General features: G+C 38.8%; 3 protein-coding genes across 3 annotated transcripts in view; 1 reads left to right on the forward strand and 2 right to left on the reverse strand.

Moving 5' to 3' along the window:
- Positions 1-12,166, reverse strand: part of LOC122646444 (F-box/FBD/LRR-repeat protein At1g13570-like) — a 119,995-nt gene that overhangs the window by 36,344 nt on the left and 71,485 nt on the right. The window lies entirely within an intron of this gene.
- On the reverse strand, positions 5,014-5,583 carry LOC122644726. Its single transcript, XM_043838120.1, has one exon. It carries the CDS (start codon positions 5,581-5,583, stop codon positions 5,014-5,016), a length of 570 nt encoding a protein of 189 aa, XP_043694055.1.
- LOC122644727 (F-box/FBD/LRR-repeat protein At1g13570-like) overlaps positions 11,413-12,166 on the forward strand; it is a 35,034-nt gene continuing 34,280 nt past the window's right edge. Inside the window, exon 1 of the mRNA XM_043838121.1 lies at positions 11,413-11,523. Coding sequence (XP_043694056.1) covers positions 11,413-11,523 — 111 coding nt within the window. The remainder of the gene's footprint in view (positions 11,524-12,166) is intronic.

A 12,166-nucleotide genomic window follows, 5' to 3' on the forward strand; every position in this document is an offset into this window, starting at 1 on the left:
TAAAAGTAAGAATTACATCAAAGAACCTCGCAACAACAATTGTAGAATTGAATAGTACCAAAGTGAGCCATTTATTATTTCTTACTTTTTCTACTAGGAAACAATTGTATTTTTTTTTATTCAAAATAGTGTAACTTTAAACACTTGTAGGCACTGGAATAATCCCTGAAAAAACAAAAGCATTGAAAGGTGTCTTATTATCAAAAGTTTAACACAATCAGTACTAATTTTAATAAGGTCTGCTATTTGATTTTACAGTTTTATTGTCACCATTTCTCATATCTCTACTCTGTTATATTTGTAAATGAATAGAATTAGAAGTATAGTATTTCTTGTTGATGTTAATGAGTTGTGTTCTTAACTATTTGTTAGAAAATATTTTAGTATCTCTTTACCATGTTTGTCCTGAAACCGTGGACACAATGTGTGTGTGTATGTGGAATGCTGATTTTTATGGAAGTTGTAAATATAAAATCTAAATAGGGGTTTTCACATAATCCCTAATGGTGTCCCATACAAGAACTAGCATACGAATCAAACAAGTAACACGGTGAATAGAAGCGTACCTTGCACCGTGGTATATTGGAGACGATTCGATGCAGTTTCCAATGAATTTTTGCTCCCTGGTCCTAGATCTTCCACAACACTTCAACCTCCTTGTTTACTCTCTAACTTTAGTGGTAAAGTCGAGAAGAACGAATGAATGCTGTGGGAACCCAGAATAGAATATATATAATAATATTGTCCTGACCTTAAACCCTAAACCATCATGGGTTGGGCCAGCATATCCCTAAATATGAGAGTGAACCGAACCGGTCTGTGTAACTTAATTCCCACTAACTAATCAACCCAAATAATTAATTTAGCCCAAAATCTTAAGGCTTGAATATCCCTTTCTTGGTAAACTTCTTGTCCCTCCTAATTGGTCCACCTCTAAATCCCCTATGAAAAGTTGCATTTACACTCTCAATAGTCCAAGACATCTCAGAATGCTCAGGGTTCCACAGATAAGGACACAAGCAATATAGAGTGCTTTTTGTACCACAAGAAAGGACACTACAAGAAGGACTATTTCATTTACAAGAGATGGTTACAGAAGAAGAAGAATTCTGATATTGATCTGTCACTTGTTTGTTTTGAATCTTTTGCTATTGATGCTGTTATGAATTTTTGGTGGATTGATTCTGCATCCTCAATACATGTCACTCATTCCTTACAGGGGCTAATAAGCAAGAGGGTACCAAGCAAGGATGAGGTGTATGTGTTTGTTGGCAATGGAGAGCGAGTAGAAGTTGAAGCCATTAAAGCAGTTAGGATTTATTTGAGTTCAGACTTTTTTATTGATTTGAACAATATAGTTTATGTTCCCTCCATGAGGAGAAATTTGATTTCTGTTTCTACTCTTACTAGAGATGGTTATTCATTTAATTTCAATAAAGATGGTTTTTCCTTATCTCATGGCTCTAGTATTATTGGTAGTGGATGCTTAGTTGATGGGCTTTATAAATTGAATCATGAGTCTTCATGGGTGATGAATGTTGGCACTAAACGCCCTATTATTAATGAAAAATCTTACACCTTGTGGCACAAACGGTTAGAACATATCTCCAAGGAAAGGATAGATAGACTTGTGAAGGACGGCATCTTGATTGAACTTGATTCACATGACATGCGTGTGTGTGTGGATTGTATAAAGGGGAAAATGATAAAATCTAGAAAAAAGAAGGCAGTCCGAAGCAAGGAATTGTTGGAGCTCATTCACACAGACATTTGTGGGTCTTTCCCTACACCTTCCCTTGGAGGTCATTGATACTTTATTACCTTTATTGATGACTTTTCTCGTTATGGGTATGTGTATATTATTTCTGAAAAATCTAATCCCCTAGATGTTTTTATAATCTTTAAAGTTGAAGTGGAGAATTTTCTTTCTAAGAAAATCAATGTTGTTAGGTCTGACAGAAGTGGTGAGTACTATGGGAAGCATGGTGATACAGATCAATACCTAGGACAATTTGCCAAATATCTACAAGAACATAGAATATCTCGTCAATATTCTATGCCTAGGACACCACAATAAAATGGTGTTGCAGAAAGAAAAAATCATACCTTAAAAGACATGGTACGGAATATGATCAGTAATAGTGGTCTACCAGAATCATTATGGGGTGAGGCACTTAAGACTGCCACTTAAATTCTTATTCGGGTACCAAGAAAATCGGTTTCCAAAACCCCATATGAGCTTTGGACTGGTAGGAAGCCCAGCCTTAGACACTTGCATGTTTAGGGTTGTAGGGCAGAAGTAAAATTGTACAACCCAAACGAAAAGGTGTTTGATCTCAAAACTATCAGTTGTTATTTTGTGAGATACCCTGAGAAGTCAAAAGGCTTCAGATTTTATTGCCCTCACACAGACACCAGACTAGTTGAGACTAATATTGCTAAATTCATTGAAGATGATGTTGAAACTTCTGAGGCATGCAATCTTGTGTTTGAGGAAGAGAGGGTTGAGATTCTAGTTGAGACAGTTTGTTCTACTGAACTACCCTTGATGACTGGAGATAATTAACCAGACTTGTTGTTGAGCCTAATGGTGATGATGTGATTGTTGACACAATTTTTCCAGATGTACCTGCGGTTAAGGTGGTGGCAGCATTACCACCAGAAAGACCAATAAGTCCGATTAGGGCTCGAAGGTCAGCCATTCCTTCAGACTATATTGTCTATCTAAATGAATGTGATTTTGACATAGGAGAAGAAGAAGATCTAGTTAGTTTCGAGCAAGCAATTAGTAGCAAGAATTCTTCTAAGTGGATAGAAGCTATGGATGATGAGTTGTTATCCATGAGTAACAATGGTGTCTGGGAGTTGGTTGAAATACCAAAAGCCATGGGCTGCAAATGAGTTTATAAAACCAAAAAAGATTCTAAAGGCAATGTTGATCGCTACAAGGCAAGACTGGTAGCAAAAGGGCTTACGCAGAAGGAAGGAATTGACTTCAAGAAAACCTTCTCTCAGGTGTCATCAAAAGATTCCTTTAGGATCATCATGGCACTTGTGGCATATTATAACTTGGAGCTACATTAGATGGATGTTAAAATAACTTTCCTAAATGGAAATTTGGATGAGGATGTCTATATGCTTCAACCAGGGGGTTTTGAATCTAAGGCGAAAGAGAGCATGGTCTGCAAGCTCAAGAAGTTGATATATGATTGAAGCAAGCTTCAAGGCAGTGGTACTTAAAGTTTGATGATGTTGTTACATCTTTGGGCTTTACTAAAAATGCCATAGATCACTGTATTTATCAGAAGGTCAGTGGGAGTAGATTCATATTTGTGGTGCTCTATGTTGATGATATTCTCCTAGCTAGCAGTAACATTGCTCTGCTTCTCAAAACAAAGTGTTTTCTGTCTAAAAATTTTGAGATGAAGGACATGGGTGAAAGTAAATTTGTCCTTGGCATTGATATTGTTTATGACAGAAAGCGAGGACTTCTGGGATTATCTCAGAAAGCATACATTCATCGAGTTCTCAACAGGTTTAATATGTCCAAGTGTTCAGTTGGAGATGTGCCTATCAGCAAAGGTGACAAGTTGAACAAGGAGCAATGTCCCAAAAATGAAGTTGAGAAAGGTTCTATGACAAACATACCCTATGCTTCAGCAGTAGGGAGTTTGATGTATGCACAAGTTTGAACTCGTCCCGACATAGCATTTACAGTAAGTGTGTTGGGTAGATTCCAATCCAATGCCAGCTTGGCTCATTGGACAACTGCCAAGAAGGTCATGCGGTATTTACAAAGGACTAAAGGCTCTATGCTTGTATACCACAGGTGTGATCAGCTTGAGGTAATGGGATATTCAGATTCAGACTATGGTAGGTGTACTGATGATCTAAAGTCTACTTCAGGTTACATTTTTTTGTTAGCAGGGGGTGCTATTTCTTGGAGGAGCGCAAAACAAACTATTTTGGCTTCATTCCCAATGCAAGCGGAATTTGTAGTGCTTTATGAGGCTACTAAATAAGCGGTGTGGTTGAAGAGTTTCATCTTTGAGTTGAAGATCATGGATTTCATATCAAGACCTTTGATGATATATTGTGATAGCTCTACTATTTTCTACTCAAAGAACAACAAGAAGTCCAGCAGTTCCAAGCATATTGAGATCAAGTATCTTCTGGTGAAGGAGAAAATTAGTGAAAAATAAATTTCAGTTGAGCACTTGAAGACTGACAGCATGTTGGCAGATCCTCTTACTAAGGCTTTGCTAGTGGGAGTGTTCAAAGGCCATGTCTCGAACATGGGTATTACTGAGTCATTCAATATGCTTGGTTAGTGGGAGTTTTGCTTCTTGATGGCTATTCTTTTATGTTTGATATTTTAGCTCGTTTTGTTTAACCACAGTTTGATGGATGTTGGTTGTATTCCTTATTTGACATCTGCATTTATATTTTATGCAAAGTAATTCCATCATACATTTGTTTGTTGGTACTTATGATTTTATTTGTCACAGTTGATAGACAGTATTTACTACAGTTCATAGGTAGTATTTATCACAGTTTATAAGCGATTTTGTCACAGTTAGATATTAACCCCAGATTATAGGCGATTTGCCAAAGTATAGGTTAATATCAAAGTTAAGGACCTGCATGAAATGACATTTGTCAAGATACAGTGCATATCACTATTTCCATGTTAATATCTCACAGGGTTCACGTTGATAAAATTCATTTATGTTTGTAATGACAGAAAGTTGTATGTCGTATGTTGAGGTGTATTTTCTACTGTTGTTCGACATGAGTGGATTTTTCAACTGGATCAAAGTAAGAATGGCTATAGTAATGAGATTCCATGGTCACACCAATTGAAAGACATCCTCATAATTAATGTAGCCCAAGTGGGAGATTGTAAGATTTTGGGCTACATTAATTATTTGGGTTGATTAGTTGGTGGGAATTAAGTTATACAGACCGGTTTGGTTCACTCTCAACTTTGTTCTATTTTATCTTTCTCTCCTCCTAGGTGCAAATGGAGATAAGCTCATCCAAGCTCCACTTGTCCCTCAGTTCAGTATAGGTAGATTGGAGAACCTTGTATGGACCAGGAAGGGTATGCAGTGCAATATGCACAATAAGATCATCACTTATTTTGATGTCAAGATCTCCCAGCTTGACAGCAATAGTAGGTAAGCCCAAGATGTATTCCCCAACACTGCCTCCATCATAATGAGGATTCATCAGTTTACTCATTAAGTCACTTGATTCAACCTTTGTGTTAAGTTCAAACCTAGTCTTTATAGCATTCAGGAACTCTATGGCAGTGTCTCTGACTTCTACATTCCCATGTATGGTCTTAGGAACTGCCTTTTTCATAACTAATATGCACTTTCTGTTTGCATTATCCCATTTCTCAAACTTGATCTTTTCCTCAATGGTGCTACTATCAGTGAGAGGACTAGGTTTAAGCTCCCTGAGTGCCAAGTCTAGGTCTAGGAAACCCAAATGCAGTTCCAAATCTTCCACCCATTTCTGATAGTTATCCCTAGTAAGAATTGTGATAGAGGACAAATAACTGGAAGGAATATCCATCCTACAAGGACAATAATCAACACAATACATGCTAGTTTAAAACATGAACCATAAAATCAAAGCAAGCAACAACAGCAATGTGTTTTAAATAAGAGTTATAATTTCTATTGTATTCGTATCCTTTGGGATAAGAATTTACTAGTCCTCTTATTTCTTTCTATTGACTGTGAAGATAACACAAACTTTTGAAAATTCAATGACCTTTGGGCAAAAGAACCCCTAAGTCAATATCGCTTCTTTTACATGTGCAAACACCACAAACTTGATGACATCACATTTGGAAAAATGCCATCTTTACTGTGAAAATAACACCAACTTTTAAAAATTAAATCACTTTCGAACAAAAGAACCCCTAAGTCAGTGTCCCTTCTTATATATATGTGCATATGCCTTTACTTGATGACATTACCTTTGGAAAAATACCATCTTTACTGTTAGGGAAAAACATAATCGAACTGAATGTGCCACTTTGGTAGATTCTATTCAATCCTATCTTGTTTTTTCCTATTGGAGATTTGTATGTATATATGTATATGCATAGGAACATGCATGTCAATGTGTTTCTCAGATATTAGAAACCAAATACGGCATAATATTACACATTTACAAGATTAGAACATTTAAAATTTTTCAGAACAGGTCAAAGTAAAAACAGAAACAAAAACCATGCTAGAATAGTCTCAAAATAGTTCTGGAACATATCTTCTGTTCTGGAACAGAAATCTGTCTCCAAACAAAAAACAGAAACAGAAACAGTAATATGTTTCGAAACAGAAACAGAAGTTTGTTTTGAAACAGAAACAGAAATAGCAGAATCTAAAATAAATAAATAAATCAAACTAAACTCATTCTTTTATTATTTTTTTTCTTTCTCATTCAACATCGATCAACCACCGGAATATCTGCTGCTGGTAGCTAGATTTCGACGGATCTTCGACGACCCGATGGGTCGAACTATCTGAGTTATGGATCGGGTTCGGGTCAACCCGATAACCCAGACCGATCTCTGTCCGAGCCGCTTTGGGTTGGCCGGTTTGTATTCTTTGGGTTTGGTTTGACCCAGTTTAAGCTAACCTCTTATAACCGTTTGAATTTATTTTTTTTTTATAAAAAAAACTAATGCATTGGGAATATGAGGGGAATATTCCCTCATTAAATAACTTAACCGTTTTCCTTTAACTTTTTACTTTTGCTTTTTTGCTTTTTTTTTTTCCTTTTTTTGTTAGTGGATTAGGGAATATGAGGAGAATATTCCCTCATCTTCCCCAATTCACGCAAAATACAACAACAGAAGCGGAAAACTCAAATTGAAACTAATCTTTTAGGATTAGTCGCAAGGAAGAAGCCACGAACTGCGGCTACAACAACGTGAGTGTTGGGTTTTGGGCTTCATTAATGTATTTTATCTTTATTAGGCCCATAAGGTAAATATTGATAATTCACTCTAGTTTTAAGTCAGGGGTATATCTGACCTTACACATTGTGGGAGTGTGGTTAGGGTCAGGGATAATATTATACATTCAACCCTAAGGTCCCCACAGCCGTCACTTGTTATTTTTTGTATTCTTACTCATGGGAGAAAGAGTGAAAAGGCTGTGGAAGGCTAAAGGGAAGGAAAAGCTTGGGGATCGACTACAGCCGCCATTAAACAAGGTATGTTATTTATGATTCTCAGTTTATGGTGTTCTAAGTCTATATGGGCATGTGTATGATCGATTGGGATTCGTAAATCCCTACAAGTGGTATCAGAGCCAACCCATATGGATCTGGAATCCATGTTTGTGAATGAAAAGGTTTTTTGAAAAATTTTGGGTTTTGGAAAGACCTTGTATGGTCGTTGCTGGTGGTGTACAACCATCAAAATTTGAAAATTTTTATATGGAATGAAAGAGGAGGTCAAGGCGGTCATGGCCATGTAAGCTGTTTCATCAAAAATGTCTCCATGTGTCGGCACGCACCTTCAAAAAAAGCGCGTGGATCTCACGTGCCTAATTTTTGTTAAAAAAAAAAAGGTTTGGTGAGATGGCGGCGGACGATTCATCGTCGGGTCGACTCGGTAGGGTTTCTGAGTCAACCCGGTGAGCTGGCGGGTCATGACTTAGTTAGACCCGGTCTGACCCAGGTGGGCCAGACCAGGCCCGACCCAAGTGGGTCAGACCAGGTCGACCCAGATGGGTTAGCCCAGATCCGATCCAAGGACCGATCTGGATCCTATCCACGTGGCAACCCGACTCGAGAAATACGGGTTGACCAGGATCCAAAACCCGAACCCGGTTGGGGCGGGTCACCCTACCAGGATTGTGGGCCTGAAAACCGATCCAATTGGTCAGGCCGGTCTGGTTCGAACCGGGTTAGACAGGTCTGGCCCAACCTGGTTCAGACCGGTTAGGTTGACTGGTTTGACCGACAGCGTGTGATATCACGCGTCGGATTCAAACCGCGCGTGAGAGGGAGTTTGAGGTCCCCATTTTTTCCACTGTGCTTGTTTTTTTTAGGGCTATGCAATGGTATGCCTCACTTGTTTCAAATGTGACTTCTGAGACCCACAGTGAGCATTTTCTGTGTTTTTACAACTCTTGAAAGGTGGTTTTTATTTATATCATTTATGCAGCATACATTTGCAATAGTGTGACCTGATACAATGCAGAACAATAGTTTTTCTTTAAGGAATTGTTAAGTGTGATAAAATTCATGTATTGAATTGTTTGAATTTACAAACATCCCATGGCTGCATCATGAGTAATTGGGTACTCTAATAAGGTCAGATGGAATCCACTAAAGTGGTAAAATCTGATTTTATTAGAATGCCCAATAACTTAAGGTTTATTCTAAGAGCAGCAAAGATGGTGATGCTCACCCAAAGGTAGCATCATCCAAGACCAAAATAATAGACACACACACATAGGGAGAGACTAGCCTAGGAATAACTGTTTACCCAAAGGTGACAGTTCTTTTATAGGTTGGTGCTATCTCGCGGTAATTGCAAAGTATTAAGTGGACCAGTACATTTCAAAACCCAAAGGTTAGGGATGTAGATTCGGTTGACACTCTTGGCTATATGATGGTACATTGTATTGTATAACCAGCAAAGTGTGAAGAGGACCAGTGCATTTCAAAAACCCAAAGGTTAGAAATGTAGTTCCGGTTGATACTCTTCTGGTCTTATAAACTAGTTCAGTAGAAACTAGCATGGACCATAGGTTATAGGTATTAACAATACTCAGTACTTAAATTAGCGAAAGGTCTTGATTGTGCATGGAAAACCTTACACATAAGAATTAGTTAAGATGATAGAAAATATACTATACTGCACGTGCTTATAAGAAAGTACATTACTATAGGTGATTTGCTGTGGTTTTTCATTTATGGGAACTATAGGGGAATGAGATGATGACCACCACAGTGGCACATCAATTTCCTCTGTAGTTCGGCCATGGCAGCAAAGTTGGTAGTACATGCTTAGGAGGGTTGCTGCCCAAGTTAGAGAGGTTAGGCATGCACATGCAAGTATAGGAAGGATTGGCACCCTGGGGCCCTTTATGCCCAAAAGTGATAGGACTACTGTAGTCACTTTTGGTTTCATGACAAGTACGGCTTAATGAAAGCTTCTACACATCTTATGCCTAGAGAGGGGAATATATGTTGGGATTATGTTGCTCGTAAATTGTGTGGCTTTCTGCATCAGCTTGACTTTTATGGCGTGTTTATAACACACCCTAGTTATGTTCTCATGGACAATAGTGCGCGTTTATTTTTTAGTAGTGACTAGAACTGGTGTATGCTACCCTGACTAAGAAAGGTATAGGCAATGACTATGGACCCATGCATCTCAGGATGTATAGGTTAGGAACGTACACTAGACTAAAACTTATTGGCTATTACGCTAATTCATTTTATTATAACCGACACAATCTTGACACTGGATAATTATTGAAGTTATGGGTGTGGCAAATGCTAGTTATTGATTTGATATTCTGTTTGACAGGATGCCACCCACCAAAGAAAAGTCGGTTGTAGGCGATAATTTCAAGATGCAAAACTGTAATACATGTGCCTTAGATTCTTCCCAGCACACTGGAAACCGCACTCGAGTAGGAAGTAAGAAGACGCGCTTGAATGCACGAGCATATAGGATTATCATGAGGGCACGTGCAGCGGTTTTCAAAGGATCCAAGATGCCGAGACCATTGATAATAAGGGATTGGCCACCTGGGTGCGGTCTAATTGAGAAAATCCTCTCTGGTGTAGTGGATAAGTCGGACTCACCTTACTACACTCCGAGGTCCCCACCAAGAGATGAGGCCAATTCTGAGGAAGTGGACAGACCAGAATCACCATTCTACACTCCCAGGTCTCGTGACCATTCACCATAGCCCTCAGAAGATGAGTTTTTGTTTCATGATTAAGGGGTGAATGGGAAGTGAAGGTCTTAGTGAGAGATGAGGATATGAAAATATAGAAGCCATATAGGAGCCATTGAGAACTTTTAGACCATTCTGCTCATGTTTCTTTTATTGTTTTGTTTTAACTAAAACATGTAGTTTTGTTCAAATTCAGGAGAATTTTATTTTACTTGGATAAGGATTTATACATTTTTAATAAAGTTGGCTATCCTCATCAGTTGGTTCTTTTAGTTGTTTTGATCATATAATTGATGATTGCATGAATTGTTATTCTCTCCCATAGTTTAATCAGTCGTAGAATATACTAGGACTTGCGCAACTACATAACCTATCCAGACAGAGGTTAGGACAGGCCTATAGAGGAAGGCATTGTTGATACTTAGCCCTTGAAATATTAGGGAAGTGTGTTGACTGCATCCAGAGGAAGATGGTAACTTTCGAAAGAAAATTAGTCCCACAGTGCTTGGAAGTGTCACGAAAGTAGTAGCGATGTCAGTCAACACTTGAGAATGAAGTAAACTGGAAAAATCTTGAGTTTAGGTTGAGATTTTGGGGTATGATATTTTTAAATAATAGCAGGATATTTCGTAAGACCGTAGGGTCATAGTTTTGACACTCAGGCTTAGAGAGTAGAATTAATAAGATCACTTGTACAAAGTCTCTTAAGGATGAGGGTAAAGTGTCTGCGTATGTGAGATGGTTGGAATGGTTTTTAGGATGAAATGGTGTTTAAAATTAATTGAGTTTCCTCAAGGGTGCAAGGTTGTTGCATTAAAGCTATTTGTTTTAAAACCAATATTGGCAGAACAGGGGAATGCAGAACACCACAATATAAGACAGTACCGAAGTTTTCCACTGAGAAGGAGAGGGTTTGATTACTAGGAAGCCTTTCTATCTTTAGACTCATTATTGTAGCACCCAAACTGTGGAGTCACAGATGTAGGAAAACTGGTAAACCACTACCAACCTAGTACGTTGAACTACAATGATCAGGTAGAGCGAGTTCACATGCATCAGCATAAGTGTTTTGAGGAGGAAAAAGAAGGGCTATCGAATTCATAAGTTGTCGGAATCACTGTAAGGACTAAAACAGGCTGCAGGACAGTGGTTTTGAGGTTTGAGAAGATTATGACTTCGTATGGTTCTGTTAAGTGTGAGCAATAGGCAATTGCATCCACCAGAAAACTACTAGGGGTAGGTTCATCTTCTGTGTGCCCTATGTAGATGATATACTGCTAGCCGGCGGTGATCTTGACATATTTTGGGAGACCAAACAGTTTCTTTCCTGCGATCCTGAGTTGAAAGACAGAAAAGTACACCTATGTACTTGGTTCCGTGGTAAGTCATGGTGGAAAGGAAGACTATCTTGGGTTGCCACAAAGAGCTTATATTAACAGGATCTTGTTGAGGTTTGACTTATCCAACGATGTGGGAGGATGCACTTATCCACAAAGGGGACAACTTGAACGAGGAATGGTGTTCAAAGGAGATTCTTGAGAGTGATTCCATGAAGGATGAGCCTCATAGTTCAGTTGTGGTCAGGTTGATGTATGCATAGATGTGCACTCATCCTGATATTGCATTTGTAGTTAGCATTCTAGGGAGTTTTTCAGTCTGATGTAGGACTGGGTCTTTGAACCGCAGCTGAGAAGGTGGTGCGGTACTTACTGAGTGCCAGAGATTTTGGGCTAGTCCACGAGAGAGATGACTGACTTGGAGTAGCCGGGTAATCAGACTCAGACTCCAGTGGTTGAATTGATGACATGGAATTGATCTCTGGCGGTGTCAACTTGGTGGTTGGAGGAGTTTTATAGGGAAATGGAAAGGTGTCAATTAAACGGTTATTAGACTATTGTCGCTCTATCCACCATGTAAGAAGCGTGATGGCAATTTTAAGGCGATCGAGCGGGCTGTTTGGTTAGGCTTTTCACTGCAGAACTAAACGTTGCTGACTCTGTCCCTAAACCCTTGTGGATGTGGTAAGACAAGAGTTCTGCAGTTATCTACCCAAAGGAAAATCGAAAGGTAAACAGCTCAAGGCGTGTAGGGACAAAGTATTTTTTCTGTCAGAGGAGAGATGACTGAATCTTTTTCTATGGTTTCGTTCAGCGGGGTTTTCCTCTGAGGTCATGTTTTCAGGAGACCAACTAGTATAGTACGAGCAAAAGTCCCTAGATTCA

This window comes from Telopea speciosissima, chromosome 11 (genome assembly GCF_018873765.1).
Source record: "Telopea speciosissima isolate NSW1024214 ecotype Mountain lineage chromosome 11, Tspe_v1, whole genome shotgun sequence".
Lineage (NCBI taxonomy): Eukaryota > Viridiplantae > Streptophyta > Magnoliopsida > Proteales > Proteaceae > Telopea > Telopea speciosissima.